At 38.1% G+C, this 27,238-nt stretch overlaps 2 protein-coding genes across 8 annotated transcripts in view; one reads left to right on the forward strand and one right to left on the reverse strand.

Annotated features, from left to right (window-relative positions):
- Nucleotides 1–882: 882 nt before the first annotated feature.
- On the reverse strand, nucleotides 883–22,903 carry rhof (ras homolog family member F). 5 transcript variants are annotated; one of them, XM_060908645.1, is made up of 7 exons: nucleotides 22,441–22,903; nucleotides 22,131–22,211; nucleotides 21,380–21,456; nucleotides 12,236–12,323; nucleotides 7,787–7,896; nucleotides 7,421–7,555; nucleotides 883–2,097 (listed from the first exon to the last, which is right to left on the reverse strand). In XM_060908645.1, exons 3-7 carry the CDS (start codon nucleotides 21,449–21,451, stop codon nucleotides 1,930–1,932), a joined length of 573 nt encoding a protein of 190 aa, XP_060764628.1. In that variant the 5' UTR covers nucleotides 21,452–21,456; nucleotides 22,131–22,211; nucleotides 22,441–22,903; the 3' UTR covers nucleotides 883–1,929. The 5 variants fall into 5 exon arrangements, with proteins under 5 accessions (XP_060764628.1, XP_060764627.1, XP_060764625.1 ...); XM_060908644.1 differs by having other exon boundaries at nucleotides 21,380–21,788; XM_060908642.1 differs by having other exon boundaries at nucleotides 21,380–22,211.
- The window catches only part of setd1ba (SET domain containing 1B, histone lysine methyltransferase a), a 42,740-nt gene continuing 36,875 nt past the window's right edge, over nucleotides 21,374–27,238 (forward strand). The window contains exons 1-5 of one of the 3 annotated variants that reach the window (XM_060908639.1): nucleotides 21,374–21,760; nucleotides 22,096–23,781; nucleotides 23,971–24,116; nucleotides 24,336–24,434; nucleotides 26,524–26,794. In XM_060908639.1, the coding sequence (XP_060764622.1) occupies nucleotides 23,721–23,781; nucleotides 23,971–24,116; nucleotides 24,336–24,434; nucleotides 26,524–26,794 (577 nt within the window). In that variant the 5' untranslated portion in view covers nucleotides 21,374–21,760; nucleotides 22,096–23,720. Of the gene's footprint in view, nucleotides 21,761–22,002; nucleotides 23,782–23,970; nucleotides 24,117–24,335; nucleotides 24,435–26,523; nucleotides 26,795–27,238 lie in introns of those variants that run through there. The other 2 variants (XM_060908637.1, XM_060908638.1) reach the window with 2 other exon arrangements.

The raw sequence follows: 27,238 nt of genomic DNA on the forward strand, positions 1-27,238 counted from the left end.
TTCACCTTGAACCATTCAGTCGTTCCAGCTGCACACCTCACTGCTGTTTCACTGTTCTCATACGTGTCTTGCACAACTCTAATATACTTCTCATTCACTCCACACTTTCTCATATAATACTGTAACTCATCTCTCGGCACTCTATCGTATGCCTTCTCCAGGTCTACAAACACACAGTGTAGCTTTCTCTGGCCTTCCCTGTACTTCTCCACTAGCATTCTTCAAGCAAAAATTGCATCCGACGTGTTCTTCCTTGGCATAAACCCGTACTGCTGTTCACAGATTGCTATACCTCTTCTCAATCTCTCCTCCAATACCCTTTCCCATAACTTCATGGTGTGGCTCATCGATTTTATCCCTCTGTAATTACTGCAGCTCTGTACCGTACATCTCCCTTATTCTTGTATATAGGGACTAGCGCACACTTTCTCCATTCATTCGGCATTCTCTAAGCTCTTATTAAACAATCTCGTTAGGAACTCCACAGCCGTCTCACCCAAACATCTCCAAGCCTCCATCTTCTTTTCATGGCTGCCCTCACCTCTTCCTTACTAACCAACTCTACTTCCTGATTTGCTGTCTCCAACGAATCTGACCTTTTCTCTCTTGGATTCTCCTCATTTAATAAATCCTCAAAGTACTCTTTCCACCTTCTTAATACATCCTCTTTGTTTGTCAGCACATTTCTTTCATCGCTTATCTGCTGTACATCCCTCGATTCCCTGTTTCTCTGCCTAGCTAGTCTGTACAGGTCTTTCTCTGCTTCTTTGGTCTCCAGTCTTTCATACAATTCCTGGTATGCATCTGCTTTCGCCTTCGCAACCACTCTTTTTGCCTTCTGCCTCAAGAATCGCTCAACTAATTCAAGAGAAATGACAGTCATTATTTTAAGACATGAAGCGTCCTTTATTTAATAAGGAAAAAGGAAGAAAAACACTGAATTAGAAGGTGTGTCGAAACTTTTCGCTGGTACTGTATGATTCAGAAGATGATAATCATGACCAATTCTCAAGTTTTTTAGGTTGTAAATGATCAATGTTTTGGGCAGGGTTTCAATCCAGGAGGGTTGGATGGTGGAGGTGAAGTCACATGATGTAATACTGGTTTCTGATTGGTCAGATGCAGTAATTATCCACTAGAGGGGGCTGTGGATCTAAATATCCATTAAAAAAAACATGTACCAGTGCAATGTGGAGGCAGTGTTTAATGTTACTGCAGTGAGTGACTCAACACTGCACCACCTCTGCCAGAATGAAACAGCACCAAATTAACCTGCTCAACCTGTACTATGTTCCCTCATCTCTTCCACTTCCCCTTGGTTGCTCAATTTGGGGAAATTGGGGGGGGGGAGGTGATCTGTTTGTTAGGTCCAAAGAGGACCGGCTGATGGTTTGTTTCAAGAAATGAAATCACAAATAAGTTTTGCTGATTGCACTGAGCCATTAGGATAAAGTGCTTTCTCAGTATTGGGTACGCGCCATGGTGTGATCACTGTAAACAGTGCTAGCTGTTATGACGAAGTTATTAAATGTAAGAAGAGGAAAAAACAGTCAGTCAACAACATCCTCAGAATGAACGTGATCGTCTGATCATAATGTAAGCTAGAAAACACCAGACGTTAAATGTATTTGTTTTGTGATGAGTTTTCAAGAGCATTGCATTTACAGTCGTGTGTAAGGCTGAACATTCAGCAGAATATAAAAGACACAATATACATTTAATATTCTAATACGCCAATAGCAGCATATCTTCTTACATTCTCCATTATAATAAACCATGTAATACAATAGAATAACAATGCATTACAACAATAATAATGTATTTCAATTCCGTGAGTCTTTGTACAGTACAGTCATTCATTCAGATTGTAAAAAACTAAAAAAAAAAAAAGAACCCTAAAGCTAAATAAACATTGTGCTTCTCGTGTTCTTACATTATATGGCACTTCCTCCGCTTCTTACGGACTTGCCGTGACTTACGACTGTGATCCAATGCCAGCCTAGTGGCTTCTTTAAAAACGTCCTCGACATTCTCACGGTGTTTAGCTGAACATTCTAGGTAGAGCGTAGCATTCATCTGCCTCTGGGTCTCCTCTCCCTGAATACATCGAAGCACAGTGAATAAAATCATACTCAACATTCTATAACTCATAACACACTGTGAATCATTATACTCAACATCATAACACACAAAGTGTTATATTACATAGACATGAGTGTTTTACTAGGTAACACGGCACTTGTAGTTTTCATACGAGCTACATCCGGGACATGGAGAACCAGCGCGAACCCGGCGGCGGCCATATTGGAAGTCAAACGTCGCTGTGTCAGTGCATTGTTGTTGCTCAGCGAAACAAAATGCCGAATACGTGTGTCATTGTTGGCTGTAGTAGCCGGGGGGAAAAGGGTGGCAAAAGCTTCCACAGACTCCCTAAAGTCGTGACAAACCAGGGAATTGCAGCACAGGAGAAAAGCGAGCGGAGGAGACGACAGTGGCTGGCTGCCATCAACCGATCAAATTTAGGACTAGACTGTATCCGGATTTGTTCTGATCACTTTGTGACAGGTGGGTTAATATTGTCTTGAATTTCATAGTTACTAAAATAAATGTGATACAAACTATTACCTTTTCTATGTACTTTCAGCAATGATTAATGGATATATTTGTCACATTAGGTAGCTTATGTCTACTGCAGTGTATTGTCGCATCAAATGGCATTTAAGATCTAGGCCTAGTAATGTTTATGTACACATGCTGTTAGTACAAGTTACATACTAGGCCTACATTTTATTCACTGACTAAAATAACTGATAATTACGCGGCAACAAGCTGGGGTCAGCTTTCCATTCCTTCTCACTAACAGTGTATGGATCTACATTCCCAATGAAACGTACCTTCTCAGCATAACGCTCCCGTACGTGCCTGCTTATCTAAACTATCACAGTAGTGCTCCATCACTTCAGATGTCTAAATTCTTAAAAAATCCAAGTTTCTAAGCCCTCTAACGCGGAAACGAATCGGTGAATGTGTACTCTATGATGTGTACTCTATGCGCGCTCTGGAGCGAGTGACTTCCAAGATGGCCGCGCCGACCGCATGGTTACTATTTTTAGCATCATCTCGGCGCATTCTATATGTCACTCGTGAGGAAATCGATGAATTGTTTTGATAAATTTAGGTACTTTGTGAATGTCAGAGGTGGACAAAGTACCCAACTTCATTACTTAAGTCAAAGTACAGATCCCACTGGTCAAATGTTACTCCGATACAAGTGAAAGTTGTACAGTCAAATTTTTACTGAAGTACTTGCTTTTAAAAATACTTAAGTATTAAAAGTACATTTTCTGTCAACACATTGTTGTATTATTGCCGCAACGCTTTTAATACCTCATGCCTCTGAAGCGACCTACTGGATTATTTTGTGAATTCACAAAATGAACGCATGCTGTGCCATCATGGTGGTTTAACGTTAAGCTAGCTAGTCAGTGAAACTCCACCTGACACGCTAGCAAACTCTTTTCAAACTCGAAATCATATTGGGTAGCTAACGCTACTAGAAAAGAAAGATTTCTACATTGTTTATTTGGCAAGATTATGCTAAAACATATTTCTGAAAGGATTTCAGATAAGTTAATGTTATTCATGTTAGTGTAACTCTGTTTTTACATGCTAACTAACAGCGTCCAAGTTAACTAGCTATGCGTTAACGTTAGCCGTGGACAAGGCTACGGCAACTTGGCGGGCAAATCCGTAGAAGTCCTTTGACTAACCAGACTGCACAGCTATTGCAACGTTATCGCTAGCTCTAAAAGCACAGACAGCTTCATTGCAAGCTTTCTCTTGGAATAAAACGTTTACAGACCTCAATATGCTTCCGCGGGTTGGACGACGAGTTTTTGTAGGCCGTGATGTGGTTCGTTTTAAGTAAACAAAGCAAACATTTAAAACGAAACGAATCTTTAATCCTTTCAGAAAACTGAAACATGGGTTCTAGGTATGGCCATGGGTGCGTGCATTGCCTAGAAGAACCGCCTCCTTCCATTCTGCCATCAACTGATCGAGTTCAAATAACGCTGCGGAGAAATCGCTGAACTTGATTGTATACAGTCTATGGATGTGAAATGACCCTAGTGATTACTGATAGACTGTCTCAGGGTCACCTGTGGAAAAAATCAATTGCGTTTTAGAAAAGAAAAGAAAAAAATCCACTTTCAAAGCTGCTTCATAGTAATGAGTAACGAGGACCTTGATAGAAATGTAGTGTAGTGAAAAGTACGATATTTGGTCTTTCAACTGTAGTGAAGTTAAAGTCATAAGTTTCCAAAAAAATTAATACTCAAAGTACAGATACGAAAAAAGTGCACTTAAGTACAGTACTCGAGTAAATGTACTTGGTTACCGTCCACCTCTGCTGAATGTGTCAATATATTAAAAGAAAATCACATGTTGGTTTGAACATGTGAAGTTTATCTTGTTGTGTTGAAAAAAAACCCTTGTATTTTTCATATGAAATACATTGCGGCTCTGAGTGACATATTTAATTAATACTGGCTGGCGTTGAGTGGTATATCAGATATATTCCATTCAGCTAGCATGACACTGAATGAGTCAAAAATGAGTAGCTGAATGGAATATATCTGATTATAACACAAAAAAAGTCAGCCATTATTTTTATTATTATTATTATACATACACTTTCCTTTCGGGTGTTCAATGCATCTTTCTCTTTCAAAATTCTCTCAAAATCTTCTGTATTTAGCGAAGCAAACCTGGCGGCCATGTTTGTTTACAAATTGTCACATACCCCTTTTCCACCAAATCAGTTCCAGGGCTGGTTCGGAGCCGGTGCTGGTTCACAACTCGTTCAACTTGCGAGCCAGCTGAGAACCAGTTTGCTTTTCCATCGCTCGCGGTGCCACGTCATTAAGTCGCTGTATATGTCAGTTACGTCACTACGTTTGCTTAAACCTTGGCGCGAATATCGAAGCAAAAACAACACGGAAGAAGCAGCAGCAGCAGCAACAATAATAATAATAATAATGGATGACTTCGCGTTTGTACAGCTGCGGCTTCTCGCCGCTTAAAAATGGCGATCTTTCGCGGTCTCGTTATTGTTGTTGGTCTTAACAACTCTGCCCCCCCGCTGACGTAAGCGGTTCTTTCCTCTGGCCCAGCAAAGAGTTGGTGCTAGCCTGGAACCGTTTTTTCTGGCCCCAGAGCCAGTTCTTTGTCAGTGGAAACAGAAAACCCGGTTCCAAACTAAGCACTGGCCCCGAACCAGCCCTGGAACTGCTTTGGTGGAAAAGGGGCAACAGTCGTTCACTAGCATGGAAGTTTTACATCTCTAACGTGTAACGACATCTTGTCTTGACAATCATGCAATATCGTAAACCATATTCAACGCTCATTCTCTATTGGGTAGAGTGACGTAATACACGTAGGATAAGCAATATGCTAACAATATAGCATGTTATCAAACCAAATGAATGAAACCCGCTAGAAGGGAATCGAACACGTTTTTATTCCATCGAAAAAAATCCCAATATTTCACTCCAATGACGTCACTCCCAGTGTTCAAAATTAAAATTATTTTAATTGTGTTGGATTTTTTTAGTTTAGTTTTTTTTGTGGATGTGTCCATATAGTATAAAGAACATTACACGGTGGTGCGAAAATATGAAGTTTATCTTCTCGTGTTGAAAAATATTTCACTCTAAATCAATAAAAATGTGTCTTTCACATAAATTTATGAAGTTTTACTCCGAGCTTTTGGACCTACAGTCCATTACCAGGGACATAATGGAATGTGTATTTACAAACATCAACAATCTGGAATCTGATCCACGACGCCCATGTTTTTCTCTTTTGGAATGCAGGCTTTTGGTTTTGATTTATGTTGAAGTTGATCTTATCAAAACCAAAAGGCCGCATTCCAAAAGAGAAAAACGCAGATGCCATGTACAAGATTCCTTGTAAAGACTGTAATGCTAAGTATTTTGGTGAGACTGAACTTTCACTTGATACAAGAATAAAGAACATAAAGCAAGTGTTAGTTTGGCGAAACATGAGACCTCGGCTTTAGCTGACTGTGTCTGGGCCATGATGTAGCGTGGCATAACAGCAGTGTACCGATATCTCAAGACCATTGGTTAAAGAGGAAAATTGCAGAGGCGTGGATGATCGCTAGTGATAGCAATGCACTAATCAGCAGAGACTGTGGTAGGAAGATACTTGAAAGTTATCTGACTTTAATTAAAAAGATATAATTTAGATTGCTTTAGCATGTGAACTCTAGGTAAGGTTTTTTTTTTTTAAAGATTTTTTTGGGGGCTTTTTCACCTTTATTGGATAGGACAGTGTAGAGACAGGAAATGAGTGGGAGAGAGAGACGGGGAGGGATCGGGAAATGACCTCGGGTCGGAATCGAACCCGGGTCCCTGGATTTATGGCATGGCGCCTTATCCACCTGAGCCACGACGCCCCCACAGGTAAGGTTTTTAGTTTATCTTGTAGCATTTATTTATGCCGTTTAAAAAAAATTAATTCAATGTTTCTTCTAAGTTATTCTATATTACAAAACACGCAATAATTTTGTTGTTGTTGTTTGCTGTTTTCGGTTAAATTAGTTTGTTGACGTTTGTAAATACACATTCCATTCCATCCCTGATGACAGACCATAGTTCCGGAAGCTCGGAGTCAAACCTCATAAATTTATATGGAAGACACGCTTTTATTGACGTTCCCGCATACAAACAAACTTTGGAAATCTACGTTCAACACTCAAAGATAAACTTCATATCTTCATGCAACCATGTAATGTCCTCTATATACTCAACACCATAATGCACAGTAATACACATTATTATACATACAGGACACTTTTTCGATGGAATAAAAACATGTATTCTATTCAATTCTAGCAGGTTTCATTAATTTGGTTTGATAGCATGCAATATTGTTAGCATATCACTTATCCTACGTGTATCACGTCACTCTACTCAATGGAGACTGAGCGTTGAATATGGTTTACGATATTGCATGGTTGTCAAGACAACATGAGATCACATGCCGGAGACGTAAAACTTCCACGCTAGCGAGCGACTGGGACAATTTGTAAACAAACATGGGCACCAGGTTTGCGTCATTAAATACGGAAGATTTTGAGAGAATTTTGAAAGAGAAAGACGTGTTGAACACCCAAAAGGAATGTGTATGTATTATAATAATAATAATAATAATAATAATATTGGCTGGCTTTTTTTTTCTTTTTATATCAGATATATTCCATTCAGCTACTCGTTTTCGACTCGTTCAAGATCATGTTAGCTGAATGGAATATATCTGATATACCACTCAACGCCAGCCAATATTATTTAAATAAACCATTCTACTCAACACGCAGCATGATGTCCTAACTCACCCGAGTGTATGTGATTGGTTCAAGGTCAAGCGCTCTCAGTTTCCTCATCTTCTCTTTGTCCTTTCTTAAATCTGTCTTACAGCCGATCAGAATCACGGGGACATCACGGCAGAAATGATTCACCTCTGGATACCACTACGCACCACACACACATCATGTTGGTCATGTGAGCAATATTTTTAACTTTATACATGTATATATAAAATTAGAGAACAAAATTTCCTGTCTAGACATTTGCAACATTTCACAGGTCAATTTATTACTCACAGGACTGAAATTCAATTCAATCCATTTAAATGATATCGTATAGCACTTTGAAAACATGTCGTTTTTAACAAAAAGCAACACGTTTGTGTGTAAATATACCTTAATTAACACGTTCTCATAGCTGGTCGGGTTTGTAACATCATAACACACGAGGATGAGATTCGCATCCTGATAGGAGAGCGGTCTCAACCGGTCATAATCATCCTGACCTGACAACACACACACACACACACACACACACAGAGTACATTTACACTGATATTTAGCATTGCACATATTTATATCTGTACACTATTTAAAAAAAAAAAAAAAGATTCTTCAGTGATGGATATTTTATTAAAATTTTTCATGAGCATCCCGACAAGTGTATTCTGATATTCAGTGTTCATTAAAGCATCGTTTTATTATATACACATCATCTTTATGTGACAGCTTTGGGTCTGAACACTGCACTGAAAAGCAGTATGGATGGTAAAACCCACATCCTGCCTCAGTCTTCCTGTTCCTCTAAAGCATCACTGTTCTTACACACGTATGTCTCGTAATGATAAGAACACACAGAAACGTTGTCTCTGCAACTCTAAAGTGCTGTCACAACGTCATTTCTTTAAACAATGATCACAATGAGCAATTCAACTGAATGACCAGTAATTTCTTTCATGGTTTACAACTCAATACAAAAAACAGTGCGACTATATTCGTAATAGAATTATACTCAGCACTGTCATAGTTTACTCATTTTATTTATATAACGTTAGCCTGTTTACTCTAATGCTAGGTCTTGGGTTGGCCTGTTTAATATAACACTACAGTATATTAATACACTACCGTTCAAAAGTTTGGGGTCACTTTGAAATGTCCTTATTTTTGAAAGAAAAGCACTGTTCTTTTCAATGAAGATCACTTTAAACTAATCAGAAATACACTCTATACATTGCTAATGTGGTAAATGACTATTCTAGCTCCAAATGTCTGGTTTTTGGTGCAATATCTCCATAGGTGTATAGAGGCCCATTTCCAGCAACTATCACTCCAGTGTTGTAATGGTACAATGTGTTTGCTCATTGCCTCAGAAGGCTAATGGATGATTAGAAAACCCTTGTACAATCATGTTAGCACAGCTGAAAACAGTTGAGCTCTTTAGAGAAGCTATAAAACTGACCTTCCTTTGAGCAGATTGAGTTTCTGGAGCATCACATTTGTGGGGTCGATTAAATGCTCAAAATGGCCAGAAAAACGTCTTGACTACATTTTCTATTCATTTTACAACTTATGGTGGTAAATAAAAGTGTGACTTTTCATGGAAAACACAAAATTGTCTGGGTGACCCCAAACTTTTGAACGGTAGTGTATGTTAGAAACTTTTATGTAGAGAACATGAGCATGACTTGAACTGTTTAAAAACTGATATCAGAAGCTAAATTGCCACGAGTGGCCTCGCCTACGCTAGCCTGGGTTTTCACCATGTTTATGTATCCATTATGTAAAAATTTTTACAATTACTCTAGTTTCTACAAGTACACCGATCAGCCATAAAATTAAAAATGCTGACAGGTGAAGTGAATAACATTGATTATCTCATTACAATGGCAGGGATATATTAAGCAGCAAGAGAACAGTCAGTTCTTGAAGTTGATGTGTTGGAAGCAGGAAAAATGGGCAAGCTGAAGGATCCGAGTGACTTTGACAAGGGCCAAATTGAGCTAAATGACTGGGTCTGAGCATCACCAAAATGCCACATCCCGTTACGAGCTACTGGAGCACAAACTACTGAAAAAGTTAAAAAGAACAGAAAGGTGTCAGCATGAACCTTTTCAGCAGTTTGTGCTACAGTAGCTCTTCTGTGGGATTGGAACATATGGGCTAGACTTCATCCCCCATGCAAATCAGTAAGCCTTCGACACCCATAACCCTGTCATTGGGTCATCGGTTGTCCTTCCTTGGACCACTTTTGGTAGGTACTAACCACTGCATACTGGGAACACCCCACAAGATGTGCCATTTTGTTCGATGCTCAGACCCAGTCACCTCGCCATCACAATTTGGCTCTTGTCAAAGTCACTCAGATCCTTACGCTTGCCCATTTTTCCTGTTTCCAACACATCAACTTCAAGAACTGACTGTTCTCTTTCTTGCTGCCTAATATATCCCACCCCTTGGCAGGTGCAACTGTAATGAGATATTCATTGTTATTCACTTCACCTGGTAGTGTTTTTAGTGTTATGGCTGATCGGTGTATATAGATAGTTGTGTCAATATGTTTATATAATTACAGGTTTAAACTGTATAAAATAGCAGAAATATTGTATATGATAATGTTTAGAGCTAGAAACTGCAAGCAGCAAAAAAAGAACTGAAACATTATACACCATCAACATACCCCAGTAACACTTTTCGGTGCTCTTCTGGTATTAAAAGCGGCATTTATTCATTTAGAAACATACATCCTAGTCAGAGTCTAATCCCATCTTTCAAGACTAAGAAAACAGAATGCTTTAATTAGAAAGACCATGTGTAAGAGAACGTTAACGAGAATCTTATCCCGAGTCCTCAAATTTCTGAGTTAAAATCTATTACTGTGCACTATTTTCCTGTTGATATTTGTGATGGATGGTTTAACACCTGTCTGAGTGTGTAGTGATGCATGTGTGCCACAGCAACAGGATGCGGTGTTTTACCTGCTACTCTCCACTTCCTGAAATGTAGACACGACAACCGCTTTGATCATATCCGCACTAAACTTCCCGTAAAACTCATAACGTATCAAAGTATACTGATAAACTGTAAACATCTAGATCAGCACAATAAGTATAATGAGGCTCTTCAGTAATAATGAGCATCAGACTGTAAAAATTACAACATGGCCCGCTTTACTTTGACTCTGTGGTTTCCTTAAACTGACACACAGCTGAACAAAATTATTAATTCTCAAAAAAGTGAACTAAATACCTAGAGCAAGTACATCACATTAAAATATTTCCTTGGTTTGTGGTGTGTAGACAGAACAGTGCCGTGAGACAGATTAAACACTGCGTATTGCGTTATTATAATATTATTATAAGTTTACTATATGTACATAACTTTTTTCTTTTCTTTAGAAAAAAAAAGAACCTGTTTACTATAACGATAATAAGTTAGCCTGTTAATTATTATCCTAGTTTGTGCTTTATCCTGTTTACTATTATGCTAGTTTGTAGTTTAGACTGTGCATATGTAATCATAATTCATACTTAGATACCATGTGGACAGACTGATCAGTGCAAAAACACTGTCATTAATATTCAGTTCACTGGTTAACAGGTTAACCTACAGGCTAGCATCACAGAAAACAGGCTAACCCATATATTTACATTATAATAAACACAAACTAAAATCAACTAAAACGTAGTAAAATATAATAAAACACAAACTAACATAATAGTAAATGGGCTAATCTACAAACTAGCTTTACAGTAAACAGGCTAAACTACAAATTAGTATAATAATAAACAGGCTAAACTACAAATTAGTATAATAATAAACAGGCTAAACTACAGACTAGCTTTAAACAAGCTAAATTACAAAGCTAGCAAAATAGTAAACAGGCTAAACTACAAACTAACTTTACAGTAAACAGGCTAAACTACAGACTAGCATAATAGTAAATGGGCGAAACTATAAACCTGCATAATACTAAACGGACTATGATGATAGTATGATAATATGAACGGACTATAGTAGATGATGATATTATGATGATAATTTGCAGTTTAGCCTGTTTACTATAAAGCTAGTTTGCAGATTAGCCCGCTGAGTATTATGCAAGTTTATAGTTTCGCCCGTTTACTATTATGCTAGTTTGTAGTTTAGCCTGTTTACTATGATGATAATTTGCAGTTTAGCCTGTTTGCTATAAAACTAGTTTGTAGATTAGCCCGTTTAGTATTATGCAGGTTTATAGTTTCGCCCATTTACCATTATGCTAGTTTGTAGTTTAGCCCGTTTACTGTAAAGTTAGTTGGTAGTTTAGCCTGTTTATTATTCTGCTAACTTTGTAATTTAGCCTGTTTAAAGCTAGTCTGTAGTTTAGCCTGTTTATTATTATTATTATGCTAATTTGTAGTTTAGCCTGTTTGCTGTAAAGCTAGTTTGTAGATTAGCCCATTTACTATTATGCTAGTTTGTGGTTTATTATATTTCATTACGTTTTAGTTTATTATGTGCTTATTATAATGTAAATATATGGGTTAGCCTGTTTTCTGTGATGCTAGCCTGTAGGTTAACCTGTTAACTAGTGAACCGAATATTTAATGACAGTGTTTTTGCACTGATCAGTCTGTCCACATGGTATTTAAGGGTACAGTATGAATTATGATTACATATGCACATATTAAACAAGGTGTTCAGGATACAGAGACTTAAACTTTAATATAATGTGTCAATTTCTCATTTCTGATTAAACACTCAGAAATGCATAATAAATAATGTTAGGTGTGTCGTGTTTGTGTTAAACACTCAGGAATTCTCTATAAAAAAAAGTAATGTGTGTGTGTGTGTGTGTGTGTGTACCTGCTGTGTCGTACAGGTTCAGCTGAATCTCTTTCCCACCATGTTTCACTGTCGTCATGTACTTTTCAAACACTGATGGAGCGTACGTCTGAATAAAAAAAATAATCCGAGTATAAATATAAATAAAAGTATAAATACAAAAAAAATTATTTAATACTTAAATTCATACATACACCCATCAGCCATAACATTAAAACCACTGACCGGTGATGTGAATTACATTGATTGTTGTTACAATGGCACCTGCCAAGGGGTGGGATATATTAGAACAGTCAGTTCTTGAAGTTGATGTGTTGGAAGCAGGAAAAATGGGCAACCATAAGGATCTGAGCGACTTTGACAAGGGCCAAATTGTGATAGCTAGATGACTGGGTCTGAGCATCTTCAAAATGCCACATCTTGTGGGGTGTTCCTGTACGCAGTGGTTACTACTGAACAAAAGTGGTCCAAGGAAGGACAACCGGTGAACCAGCGACAGGGTCATGGTGTCAAAGGCTCACGGATTCTTATAGGGCATGAAGCCTAGCTCATATGGTCCAATCCCACAGAAGAGCTACTGTAGCACAAACTGTTGAAAAAGGTAATGCTGACACCTTTCTGTTTTAGCCAACATTCACTTTTTCAGCAGTTTGTGCTACAGTAGCTCTTCTGTGGGATTGGACCATATGGGCTAGCCTTTGTGCCTCATGTGAATCACTGAACCTTTGACACCCATGACCCTGTGACCTCATACAGGTGTAAAATATAGTTTAAAGCAAGAAGAATAAGCACTAAACTAAATTGTTAGTGAATTTAATTATGATAAATTATTATTATTAAGCTTATTAAGGAAGGTCAGTAACAAATGGCCTCGAGAGTGAAATGTGAACAGAAACAGTCGTGAAGATAGCAGTGTGTGTGTGTGTGTGTGTGTGTGTGTGTGTATAGACAACAACTGTAGTATAGTGACATTAGTGTGTGCATTACAAACCTACAAAAACCTTTGATATATTGAAGCCACATGTCTAGGACAAAATGGAGACTTTTATTTACTTTTCACTAATATACTTCTCCACAATGGGTGTGCGAATGTGTGTAAATCACCCTGACATATTTTGCAACTGCATTTCCTTCCGACAAATTGACCGTGTAACACACCGTTATGTTTATTGACACACCAAAATGTATACGAACACCTGTTTTTTATTATTATTATTATTATAATATCCACCTACCATTGCAGAGATGGGATAGAAATAAAGAACGAAAAGCTCTTAAAGACCAGGGAGGTCTATTGGAATTACATACTCAGGGCCCCTGAAGTAAAAGAGCACTTTAGGCCTGGACTAAAAAAAGAGATGGGAAGGAGGCTACTGAGAATTTTTTTTTTAAAAGATATTTTTTGGGCTTTTTTCACCTTTATTGGATAGGACAGTGTAGAGACAGGAAATGAGTGGGAGAGAGAGACGGGAAGGGATCGGGAAATGACCTCGGGTCAGAATCTAACCCGGGTCCCCGGATTTATGGTATGGTGCCTTATCCACCTGAGCCACGACGCCCCCGCTACTGAGAATTTTATGATATTTGTGTAAGTCCTCTAGTTGCACCAGCTAGTCGTAAATATTCACGAAGACAGAATTTAAGATTTACACCTAGCAGGTAGAAGTCAATTCAAGTGTGTATCTTTGGTAACCGATAGTCTGCTTTATCATATTTACTCTGAGCAAGCTTTTAGATGGGCGAGAGTTAATAGGGATTAACGCATCCTCTCCAAACAAATTGAAAATGTCATCACTATCATTTTATCAAAGAAGGGCAACAGGTTAGGCGCTGTTTCTCAACTTGTAAAAGATGACTTTCCGTTCCTCCAAACGTCTTTCGAAATTTGTACATTTATTTATATGATCTATTCAGATTTTACATTATCTGTTTATATAGTGTTGTAGTTGTGTTCAGCCATCAGTGTGGCTTTGTGCAGACTGTATGTCTTCAGTCTGTTCAAAGTTTTCAAATTTCACTGATGGAAACTTAACCTTACTGTTTAGTCCCCTACGCTTTCTCTTTTAGGTGTGTTCCATGTTGCTAGCAAGAAAGGAAATGCATTAGCATGTTGGGCTGTTCATTGCATCTCAGTATTTATACCAGCTAACTCTGGAATGCTGTACTGCCACTAGTGAAGCCTTTATCTAGCTACTTTATCTACACTGTCAAAAATAAGGGTACAGTAGGAGTCAGTTTTTGTCCCCCAAGGTACCATTTACACTAACGTACCCCCTACGGCTCATTAGACCTCGAGGTAACTACGTGTACCTTTTGAGGGTCAAAAAAGCACATATATGTTCCCAAGCAGTATATAAAGGGTACAAATAAGTACTTTTAGGGGTACACTGGGGCAGTACCCGCTAAGGTACAACAAATGTACTTTATTTTCTGAAAGTGTGGCTCCAGTTTCAACCAGGGAGCGTTATTGTGGCTATATCCTAAATCAGGTATCTTGTAATTAATTCACCTGCTTCACAACCAAGCATATATAAATTCCTCCATTGAGTTTTGCTGATAACAAGATTAAACTGTTTTCAATGTCAAATTATTGGCCAGGAACTTTTGATTAATGATTGAATTTATTTGAAAATAGCTGATTAATCACAGGAATAGCTGAATGTGCTTTGTTTTAAGTCTTTCTTTTAACTTCCCAGTATCACCTTGACAGAATACATTGCTATATTGTCAACTTTTTAATCAGGCTTAGTTATATGTGTTTAAACATAACAATGCAACTTACACCCGTGTTAATTGTATTAATATAACTTCGTTACACTTGTCTGAATGGCACCTAAACAGAACTTTGTCAAATAAGCGTAAAACTTTTTTTTTTTTTTAAAGATCAGTCTTAGTTATGACACATGTTCAAATTAAGAACTTAAATAAAGGTTTATTGATGTCGCTGGACCCTGAACATCATCAATGTAACAGGGTAAATGTTCAAGAATGTTCATTACAACAGAACTTGACTGACTGAAGTTCAAAACTGTAAACTCAGCATTACAGAACCGTGAATTTCTCTGCGATGATGTGCTCTGTTAACGTACTTCATAGTGCACAAGATCCTGGTAAGTGTGAAACCATGTGGAAGAAAAGTATGTGTTGTTTTCACCTCAGGGAAATCTCCTTTAGCATACACCATCAGTAGAGATGTTTTCCCACAGCCTCCATCCCCTACAATCACGATCTTCAGCTGCTGTCCGTTAGCAGATCTGTCCTGCGTCATGTCCTTCTCTGGATCAGCAGAACCATGAGGACACACTCAGACACACTCACACTCTCATAGAGCCAGCTCAGCTTTGTCACACCACAAGCTCTCCACTTCCTCCTGAGTGTGTGAGATATTTCAACACTATCTCGTTTTACCCACCTACCTTTGAACTAAATGAATGTGTATGTTTGTACGCACTACCCCCCTCCACCACATGAGAGCAGAACAGTTTCAGGATCACACCCTTCAAACGCACACACACACCACTAAATCAGACAAAGAAGTCTTCACACTCTCTTGCATGTACATACACACACATACAGCACCAGTCAAAAAATTTCAATAACTCCAAAAACATAATTCAATGTTTTTTCCCCTTTATTTTTATTAATTAAAAGTCACTTCATGTCAAAGTAATGATGGATGTCGTTTCTCTACTTAGTTGAGTAGTTCTTGACATAAGATGGATTACTACAGTTGTGGAATAGGGCTGTTTACTGTATTTTTATTATTTACTAATTACTGTTCGACCTCAAACGCATTATGAAGGCAAGAAATTCCACTAAGTAGCTTTTGATGAGACACGCCTATTAATTGAAAAGCATTCCAGGTGACTACCTCATGAAGATCATTAAGATAATGCCAGTAGTGTGCAAAGCATCAAGGTAAACACTGGCTACTCTGAAGAATCTAAACTATCTAAAATATTTAGTTTTTTTAAAACACTTTTTTTTGTTTACCACATAATTTCATACATGTTCTGTTTGTTATATGTCTTCAGTATTGTTCTACAATGTAGAAAAGTCAAAATACAGAAAAACCTATGAATGAGTAGAGGTGTACAAACTTTTGACTGGTACTGTATATATAATACACAATGCAAAATGCCAATAATAATAATGTTACACTGCACTATTAGCTAACACTACTATTAATTAATACTAACACTTTGTTAATACATTTATTAATAGTAATAATACTATTTACAACTTTTAGTGCTATTTAACTTAACATTAAATAAATGCCTATAATATAACATCGTGCTAACAGTACTGCTATTATATACTGTAGCACTAAACAATGAGTTAATTAATGTGTATCATGAATCTAATGACATGTCTATTATACAGTAATGACAGAAATATTATAAACCATCACATGACGGTGTATAGTATGATGTGTTTTTCATTTTTATAAAACTGTGTACAATTTGTTTAGCAGAACAATAACAATTACAAGAAACCTCCTCTCCTATAGTTTTGGATACAACTTGTGCACTACCAGTTCTTGGTATGTATTAATGAGATTCATGAAACCATCATAAAACATGGCTTCAAAACACTTCTGAGACTTGTCTGCATGACGAATGTTTGCATTAACGGTTAAAGAGAAAAGTTCTACATGTGTCAAAGCTACACGTGACTTCCCTGTATATACACTGTCTAAGTTATTCCATGAAACTGAGTCGTACATGAGCTGATAGCCGACGAGGCGCGTAGTGCCGAGTTGGCTGTAAGCCATGTATGACGAGATTGAGTGGAATAACTGTTTTATTCTATCCACATTCACTGGATTTTGAGAAACAGAGCATTTTTATTTTTAGCAAATTCAATAAATAAAAACTTTGTACAAAACATCTGACAAAATCATTTCCGCTTAGAATGTGAACAAACCGGCGAAATGACTAGCAATTTGTGAAAACGCTATAATAATTCTTGAAAAATAAAAAAAGATACATTCTTACCATCAAATACTTTTATTCCTTATTTTGTTGCTTTTTTTGTATTTTTATTTTCGAGTAGTTTTTATTTCATCCTCAGTTGGTTGAGCAACACGCTCCATTTTATTTTTCTCTACTCACAGTATATGAGCTGATAGTTTAGTAGTAGAGTAGCCAATCAGAGCGCGCAATTGCTCATATCCAGTGAATGTGGATAGAAAAATAAATATTATATTTATTGTGATTGGCGAGTTAACTTCAGTAAAGTCTAACAGTAGATATTGTCACTATTCTAGATTTTTGATAAAATATCCCATACAAAAACAGCACTTTCCATCTGTCAGCCACATTCACAGTCACGTACTCTGTGGGTCACAGAAAGAACCCCACTCTCCCGCAACCAGGCACCATAACGAAGTACGAAATGGACAGACGAGGGCCAAAATTGGCCTTCCAAACTTAAAACTGTCTTAGGTAAGGGTTTGAAAGTTGTACACCACAGATTAAAAAGTACTTTATTCCAGTACATGTGAATAATCATACAGAAAACACCAACACCAGTATCACCAATGCCAATATCTACAATGAGAATATTAAAATAATTACAAATTACCACACAAACATATAATAAATGAAGTTATAAGAGAATAAATAGGCCGGCAATATATGGTGTGTGAAGTGTTCAGAAGTGAAGAGACCCAAGCTTCACTTCTGGTAATTCTGCACCTTCCTAAAATCCCATATTGTACGTATGTAATATTAAAGGAGTGAAGCATGAGAGCTGAGAAAATGGTGCTTTCATCACAGCAGGAAAAAAAATTATATCTGTTCCATTTTGAAGAAGTTAATGTTGAGTATTAAGTATTAAAGAAGCAGTATAGTTTTAGAGGCCTCTCCTGATTTTGAGACGAGTTTGCTAAGACGACACAAGCCTTTCTGGAAATACTGCATCTTGTTGCACCGATATCACTTGCTCACGTTGCATATTTCTGGGCAGTAGTGGCTCCGTGGATAGGGGACTGGACGACTGACAGGAAGATTGAGAGTGCAAATTCCAGCATCACTGACTGCCACTGTTGGGTCCCTTAACCCTCACCAGTATCCTGTCTCAATTCATGACTTTGGATAAAAGGATCAGTCAAATGAGGTAAATGTAAATGTAATGTAAATACATTACTCCCTAGCACTTGGTGTAGGATGCACCCTAGATGTGTGACTTTATCTGGATTAGCATTATGCTTCCTTGGTATTCAGTCGCGCACACAAGAAGGTGGTCTATTAAAAACTATGAGGTGCCATGAAAAATATGCCGTCGCATGTGACCCACTGAATACTTGACGAATTTCGATACAAGTGGCTAATGCTTTCTTAACGACTTATACCTTGTTGACAAGTACCAATATTTCTACCATTCTCTTCACATTTTTAGATTGTGTAATATAGTACATGCTTATTGCACACTCTCGGAAAGCAGGCTGCATTCCATTGGTGTATTTGAAACACCCTTTAATGGCATGGCATCCGAAAGACATGGCTTCTGAGGGAGGTGTTTCGTACAAGCAGTGAAACCAGATTTTCTCCTTTAATTTTCCAAGTGAGTCATAGCTTGCTATAACCCCCCCCCCGCGCGCGCACACACACACACACACACACACACCTTCACTCTCACTGATATACAGCATTTTATTCATGATTTATATGTACACAGACAAACAGGACATAGGATTGTGTAAATGATTCACTCAACAGCCAGCCTGACCTTTGAGTGTGTGAGCGTGTGTGTAAGAGAGAGAAAGAGAGAGACGGAATGAATAAGGGTTGAACAAAAGATGAAAAAGACGGTAGGCCGCCTTTTTAAAAATATGCACAATACCCAACTATATAAAGGAATATAAACTTTTTTTTAAACATGGTTTTTGTCTGTACATGCATACACGATACAAAAATGTCACGCCTCATATTAAAATAATATACAAAATACAGAATCATGTAATTATTTTACTACGTAGACTATTAATAAGTCTATTTCCTCTTAACCATCGTTGATATTCAGCACTTCAAATGAATTTCATAATGAAATTCCAAGATGTTCAAAGAATCATACTGTATTAGATGTTTGCTGAACCACACCTCATTTCCAGCCATAGTTCCTCAATACCACAAACTACTTCAGCATTTCAAGTACTGGTTAAGAAGAAATAAATAAGGTTACATCACTTATATACATAATTAGAGATAAATAAAATCATTTCCACAGGAATTTTCTCTCAATCACTTTTGAAGCAAGCCTCAATAGAGAGTACTTACATTTCACAATAGTTTATTTAAAACACAAACACTGGTGTGCGAACCCTGGAGTCATGCTGTCATAGGTTTAACCGTATAAATCTGACCTTTGAACCCTAAACTCAATTCACTGGAAGTTCCCCACATCTGCAGATCTTTAACCAGCCAACATCGATTAGCTTCTAAATCAGCTGTACTGTCGGAGTGTACTCACAAACACGGCCTAACAGATACCTATTCAAATGACGGTAATCTTCTTTATGGATCCGACGCGCACAAAATCAGTTTCTTGACAGCAGACAGCAGGGTTTCTCTCTGTCCGCCCTCTTTGTGTTTAAAATAGAACAAGACAAAAGCACTTCTGATGGAGCTGCGTGTGCCCTCCACCCTCCAGGCTGCTCCCATTTTCACTCCTGCTATGTTCTGAGGTTAAGACCAACTGCATGATATGAGAGGAAAAAAAAAAAAAAGCTCCGAACATCATTATACTTCTTATGTCCAGCAGTAGTATTCTGATGGTCGGTGTTGTATCTCATGGATGTTTTCTTCTGTCTGAGCCATAACACACTACATTTGTACCTTTCCTTCTGGAAACGTTGACATTTTATTTTAATTAAAAATCATGATTCCTATCAATGTTTCTTTTTAATATAGGAGGAAGACAGAAACCTTGATAGGACCCAAGCTTTCATACCATTTGAGGATACTGATAAATATTTGAACCTATGAAAGCCTTTAAAAATGTAATTACAGTAGTTTCGTGCAATGCTTCCAGTTTAGGTGCAGAGGAGAGAAAAAAAATATATATATATATATATATATAAAAAAAGACAGCTGCTTTGGGGGAGAAAAAAATGCATGCAGATTATTAAAGTACAAATAAATGAAATGAATGCACAAAATGGGGAAACAAAGTATAGATCTACACACATACCACTCACTATTTGTAGACATATCACTTGTGCTCAAAAATCATAGAACAAAAAGTCCATTCTTTCTTTCTTTCTCTCTCTCTCTCTCAGCTTCTTGTTTACTCTGCAACCTGGTCCTGTATAGAGCTACTGTGTGGAACATTCTCGAAGGTGGGGTTACACAACACGACAGGAGCAAATGCCAGGTTTGCTTTGTTAAAAGTTTAAGCTGCTTTTATATCCTTATATGGTTAAAACCCGACATTTTGGGTCAAAACCTTACAGATTACTATTTTTTTTTTTAAGTTTTAATGTCTGGGTATGACATGGACGCCTGAGAATGCTGTTGCTGCTCGTAGGTCACCATGGCTACATTCCAACCTTCATACTACCATACTAAATAGTATGTCTAAGCCTCGGGTCGAGTATTAATTTGGCATACTATTTAGTATGGTAGTATGTGATATTTAAAGTCTAGACATGTCGTCTTATTTGACAAATTGGTAATGTTAATAAACACAATCGGTGAACCTCAAGTGAAGTAGTTTTCACATACTATTTAGTAAGGTAGTATGTAAGTGCGGCTCGCCCAGAAATGGCGGATCATCATCTTCTTCCTGCTGCTGCTGTTGTTAGAGACGCCGCCATTTTGAAAACAGACAACAGCTAAGCAGCCATTAAAAGAGCAGTATGTATGCATGTATGTTTTTCAACTTGCAAAAAAAAAAAAAAGGTTAAAACTAAGATTAAAAATAAAAGCATTCATTGTAAGTAATTATTTATCCTGATGTAGAATTGGAATTTATTGAAAAAAAAGGGCTAATATATATAGGGTTTGAAGAAATTTAATAGAAGAAAACAAAAAATTCTTGTTTGGTTTGCAAATACTTGTAAATCAGGACATGGTAATAAATGCAAAATGTTATAAATGTATATATATCTTTTTAAACAAGCTTACACTTAAAAGATTTCCCCTACAGTGAAATGTCCATTACCTTAATAAAAGCTGATGAAATCTCTGTCTGTCTCTGAGAAATGAAGAGCTCATGCATTTTTTTCTCCTTCATCCTGTCTTCAGCAAGAAAATGAGGGGGATGGTTTGCATAAAGGCTCTTAACAAAAATCAGCCCCAAGAATTTCCATCAGTTTCACTCCTCAGAGGCTGCGCTCTTAAATTATGCTGGATTTCATTTTCTTAAATAAAAAAAAGCACCATCAGGCAGAAAAGATGGGTTATTCTGGTTTTGTTGCTCTGAGGCGTCGCAAGCCGACCCCCCTGTAAAAGCCCTGTGTTAAAGGATCCGGCGATGGGAATGAAAACGTCCCTCTTTCTTCTGCGTTTAGGCCTGATAAAATTATTCCAAGCCAGTGTTAAGGTAAATATCTCCACTAGAGCTTTACTGACTGTGTGTTTTGGAGTGACAGGGAAGAGAAGAGAGAAGGAGAAATCTGAGCAATATGCTGTTAGGAGATTAAAACTCCACAGACAAGCAAAAAATATATGTCCTTGACACAAGGTCAAATAGGTTTAGACTACATTATAGTGCCTAGTTAGTGAAACTGTCTATGGAAAGAGGTTTGTGAGTTTAATAACAGATTAATAATTTTTTTTTTTTCAATGACTTGCCCTGATGAGTATTACTTATAGGTTTGATGATCCTTTATAAATCTATTGGCATATCAAGGACATTGTGGTCTGTTTTTGTTACAGATATTTATGGCTTCATACCAACAACCACATCATACCTGTGATTCAGCATTTTTATGCAAAAGGCCAATCGTCCTTTTTCTTTCTTTCTGTCTCTCTCTCTCTGGCCTGGCTTGTTTCTGAAATGTGAGAAGCAATCAATTTGAAATGGATCTAAAAAACAAAAAGAGCCCCAGAAACCAGGCATGCGAGTGAATATAAAGAAAAGAAAAGCTCACAAAACTAGTGCCATGAATCCTGAGTGATCATATAAAAAGGAAATAAAAATCCAAGTTTAATAATAATAATAATAAGTAGTAGTAATAAATAATATACAACACTAAACAAAGACAATAAAGATAAACTTACTTAAAGGCACATTCATACTTGGCCTTGCACAGTGTAGGGCCTCAGATCTTTCATGTGTATTTGTCATATTGTTTCAAGCAGTTATATAACCAGTTACAAGCTGTTTTATTTAGTAGCATTTTAACTTTAGAAATAAAATACTATTTATATGGGTGTGCCATGACCTAGTTTGGTAGGACAAAGATGGATTCCAGGAAGAGAAGAGGAAAAAAGCACAGAAGCTTAAAAATATCAAAGGGATATGATCCAACATTTCATCTTCCTTCTTCTGAAATCCTGTACACAGAAACACTGTAATGTGTTCAATAGTCCATAAAGATGAGGAATGATGATGAAATCAAGCTTTAGATCCCTTTAGAAACAAAGGAAGCCCATTTTGGCCATAGAACTCCAGCTTGGGAGAAAATGGCCGCGCTGATGTTCAGCCCTTTCTGCTCTCTGTTGGAGGGACTGGCGCGCGACGCTCTAATAGCGCGAGCCGACATGGTGCTGAGCTCTGATTGGTCAGAACGGAAAAGCGCTGTTAACCAGCCAACTGCCCGACACCAAATACCGACAATGTTCAACACCGAGAGACACATTTATACACACTCTATTTCACCTAAAAATAACCAAAATGCACTTTATTTTCACCGAATACCTATTAATAACAACGCAGACACGGATTTGTTACGTTTATTTGATGTAAAAAGCTCCTTCCGGGACGGAAACACAATATTTGTATTTGTTTCTTTGAAGTAAAATCGCACTCAAAATGTGTGCGAGTTTGTGATAAACGCAGTGTCGATTTTTACACATATATATATTTTTGACGTGTGAAACAAATGCGATCGTGTCCCGATTAAATTAGTCCTCTATCGCCGGATCCCTATGTCCATCTTGTATTTGCCGTCGATGTAAATATCGCCAGCACATTCGACTTCTCCGCGAACATTGTTTATTTGTCGAAGGATGATCACTACATAATAATTTCACGAAGCAGTACGCCTCATTATCCTGACATAAGTGTGTCCGAATTAGTTAAAATTCACATAACGTTACGCTTTTGGTCTTTTGAGTAGACTAGTATAGGTGAATGTCGTGTCGAATCTGCAGCGACGAAAAAGCAGGCTAGCGCTCATAGTGGTGTATTGTGGGAGAGACCCAGAGAGAAAGCCCAGGCTAGAGACACACAATATGTGTTGGCTCGCAAAAAAGAGGCAGTATCTTCAAACCATGTAATGTAAATCAGCGAACGCGCATACAGTTGGTTAGAAAACTCATCGATCGGACACATTAAAATGTCCAGACCTGGAGAGAGAAGCAGAGGAGATGAAGATCACGGCAAAAGGCAGAGTTCAAGTAAGCTCTCTCTCTCTTTCTGTGTGTGTGTGTGTTTTTTTTTCTCTCCCGTTCCTCTGTAATGTGTGTTTCGGTGACTGGGAGACTCTCCTGAAAGCCCCGGTGTTTGTTTACCCTTAATCCTGCTGTTTGGAGACACGCGCACGACTTTACTAAACCGTGTGTGTGTGTGCCTCTGTTTGAACACAGGTTTGGCGAACGGCGGTACGGAGAACAGCTCGGTAGAGAAGCGGAGAGAGCACCACTGGAGAAGTTACAAGTTGATTATTGACCCGGCGCTGAGAAAAGGCTCGCACAAACTCTACCGATACGATGGACAAAATTTCAACATACCGGTGAGCGATACACTGCATGCACGGGCTCGGGAAAAATAGGGTGACCGGGATAGTCAGTGTCACCGTGCCTTCCTTATTCATTTATTTTAGCTGATCTTTCAGTCTCTTTTGACTGTTAAATGAGCCACCCGTTTCCTCCTCCTCCTCGTCCTGGAGGACAGGTGAACTCTGTGTGTGTCATGCAGATCTGATCACGTTTCTGTGTTTGCTTCTTCTCAGAATCCCGGGATCCCCCCGGTGGACATGGTTAGGGATCCCCGGATCGGTCGCATGTGGACCAGGTACAAGGAGACCGACCTGCCTGTGCCGAAGTTTAAGGTGAGACAGAACCGACACGTGTTTACAGTGACACTTGGACACGCGCGCGCGCACCTGCAGAGGATCTGTGATTGGGTTGGAGCTGTATCGTAGATCAGACAGCGATGGCATGCATGCTCGCGGGTCGCCATAGTAACGCTCCAAACCACAAGCTCCAAACCACGGGGAATTGTGTGTGTGTGTGTGTGTGTGTGAGAGAGTGAGTGAGTATATGGTATATACTTACTCTCTCTCTCACACATGCATACATACACTACCGTTCAAAAGTTTGGGGTCACTTTGAAATGTCCTTATTTTTGAAAGAAAAGCACTGTTCTTTTCAATGAAGATCACTTTAAACTAATCAGAAATCCACTCTATACATTGCTAATGTGGTAAATGACTATTCTAGCTGCAAATGTCTGGTTTTTGGTGCAATATCTCCATAGGTGTATAGAGGCCCATTTCCAGCAACTATCACTCCAGTGTTCTAATGGTACAATGTGTTTGCTCATTGCCTCAGAAGGCTAATGGATGATTAGAAAACCCTTGTACAATCATGTTAGCACAGCTGAAAACAGTTGAGCTCTTTAGAGAAGCTATAAAACTGACCTTCCTTTGAGCAGATTGAGTTTCTGGAGCATCACGTTTGTGGGGTCGATTAAATGCTCAAAATGGCCAGAAAAATGTCTTGACTATATTTTCTATTCATTTTACAACTTATGGTGGTAAATAAAAGTGTGACTTTTCATGGAAAACACAAAATTGTCTGGGTGACCCCAAACTTTTGAACGGTTGTGTGTGTGTGTATATATATATATATATATATATATATATATATATATATATATATGTATATATGTATATATATGTATATATGTATATATATGTATATATGTGTGTGTATATATGTATGTGAGTGAGGGAATACAGTGGGACACGAGGTTTGGGATGCAACAGCTTTCCTGTATTCAAGATTCAAAGATATTTTTTTTTTTATTGTCAATTCACTATATATCCAGGACATATAGGAGAATCGAAATGCCATTTCTCTCTCACCTTACTTGTAAAATCAGATAAAAAAAATTTACATTAAGGGGGAAAATAAATAAATATAGATAGATAGATAATATAGGTAAAAATACACTCAAATCAATGTACAAAATATGAGTAGTGCAAATACAGTACAATATCTGTAACGGAGAAGGTGCTTAGAAGAGTAGCTTATGAGGTGTAAATGAGCAAGAGCAGCAGATCCAAGAATAATGCAAACGATTGTAGTGTGATGTGCAAACAGATGAGATAGAGTTTATTGTGTGAATGAATGTGTTACAGACCAGGGGTAGGTAGGTAGGTAGTGGACAGAGTTCAGCATCCTGACAGCCTGGTGGATGAAGCTATTCAATAATCTTGTGGAGCGGGCCCGGAGGATGCATGGAAGAAAATGAGACGTTCCTGAATATATAGATTAATAATGAAGTAGGAGTAGTAGTAATAATAATTTATTATTATTTTGTTAGGTATGTTACACACACTGAGTTCCTGACACTGTCTTCCTGAGTGTACATGTAACAAAACTACATTGCATTACATTACAGGCATTTAGCAGATGCTCTTATCCAGAGTGACATATGACATACCCACAGCAGCCTGGGGAGCAGTTGCGGGTTATCTGCTTTGCTCAAGGGCACTTCAGCCATTCCTGCTGGTCCAGGGAATTGAACCGGCGACCTTTTGGTCCCAAAGCTGCTTCTCAAACCATTGGGCCATGGCTTCCTTGATAAACAAACAAATAGTCCAGTGTCTGGCTGTTTATGTGCGTGCAGAGAAGCGCAAGAAAATATACAGAGATATAAGGTGAAACTTTCATGTAGTTGGCCTGTCAAGAGGAGCCTGTTAAGGCCTATACAGTATTTGTAATATTTAAGATTCAGGATGTAAGACCTTTTTTTTTTTTAATTAATTGTACAATGAAATTCCATTCATTGTGGTTTTCACAGGATTATAAAATTGCCATGCACTGAGTGTAATCCTACTCCTTATACAGTATGCATAAACAGTGTAATAGAGTACAATGAGAGTGAAAATGCCCATTGATAATCATTAACAGATTGATGAATGCTACATCGGGCGCGTGCCTCCGAAGGAAGTGACATTCGCAAGGCTGAACGACAACATCCGGGAGGGTTTCCTTACCGACATGTGCCAGAAATACGGCGAGATCGAGGAGGTGGAAATTCTATACAATCCGAAAAACAAGAAGCACTTGGGCATCGCTAAAGTGGTGTTTGGCTCAGTGAAGGCGGCCAAGGACGCAGTGCAGAACCTGCACAACACCTCAGTGATGGGGAACATCATCCACGCAGAGCTCGACCCCAAAGGTAAGAGCAGAAAACATCAAGCATTTCAACCTGTGTGAGGGTTTAACAGTCACTCAACATTATAAAGAAGTTTTTTTTGTTTGTTTTAACTCAGACTAGAAACGTCCCGCTTTACACTGTGTTTTATTTGGAATGTCATGTCACAGTCGGTTACTTGGTAACCACCGTAAACACTGCTGCACGTGGTTGTCATTGCTCTCTCTCTCTCTGCTTCTTTACTACATCTTGCAAAACAAGTACATTTATAATCAGTAAACACAAACAGTTTTAATGTGTTTATTATGGATATGGGTGCTAATTAAAAATGAATAAAGTTCAGGAAACAGAAGTGACAGATGGAGGCGTCGCAAGCTCCTGTTGTGTGTTGTTATTTTGAAGTTATTTTCATAAAGCTTGTGTGTGTGTGTGTGTTGTAGTAATGTGTGAGTGTTGCGATAGATATAA

Source organism: Neoarius graeffei, chromosome 25 (genome assembly GCF_027579695.1).
Source record: "Neoarius graeffei isolate fNeoGra1 chromosome 25, fNeoGra1.pri, whole genome shotgun sequence".
Lineage (NCBI taxonomy): Eukaryota > Metazoa > Chordata > Actinopteri > Siluriformes > Ariidae > Neoarius > Neoarius graeffei.

Coding starts and splice junctions, on each gene's coding strand:
- rhof (XM_060908641.1), bottom strand. CDS start 15,482: ATGACGCAGGACAGATCTGCTAACGGACAGCAGCTGAAGATCGTGATT. Junction 12,324..15,368: donor CTAAAGGAGATTTCCCTGAG/GTGAAAACAACA, acceptor TTTTTTATTCAG/ACGTACGCTCCATCAGTGTT. Junction 7,897..12,235: donor GAACCTGTACGACACAGCAG/GTACACACACAC, acceptor GTGTGTTGTCAG/GTCAGGATGATTATGACCGG.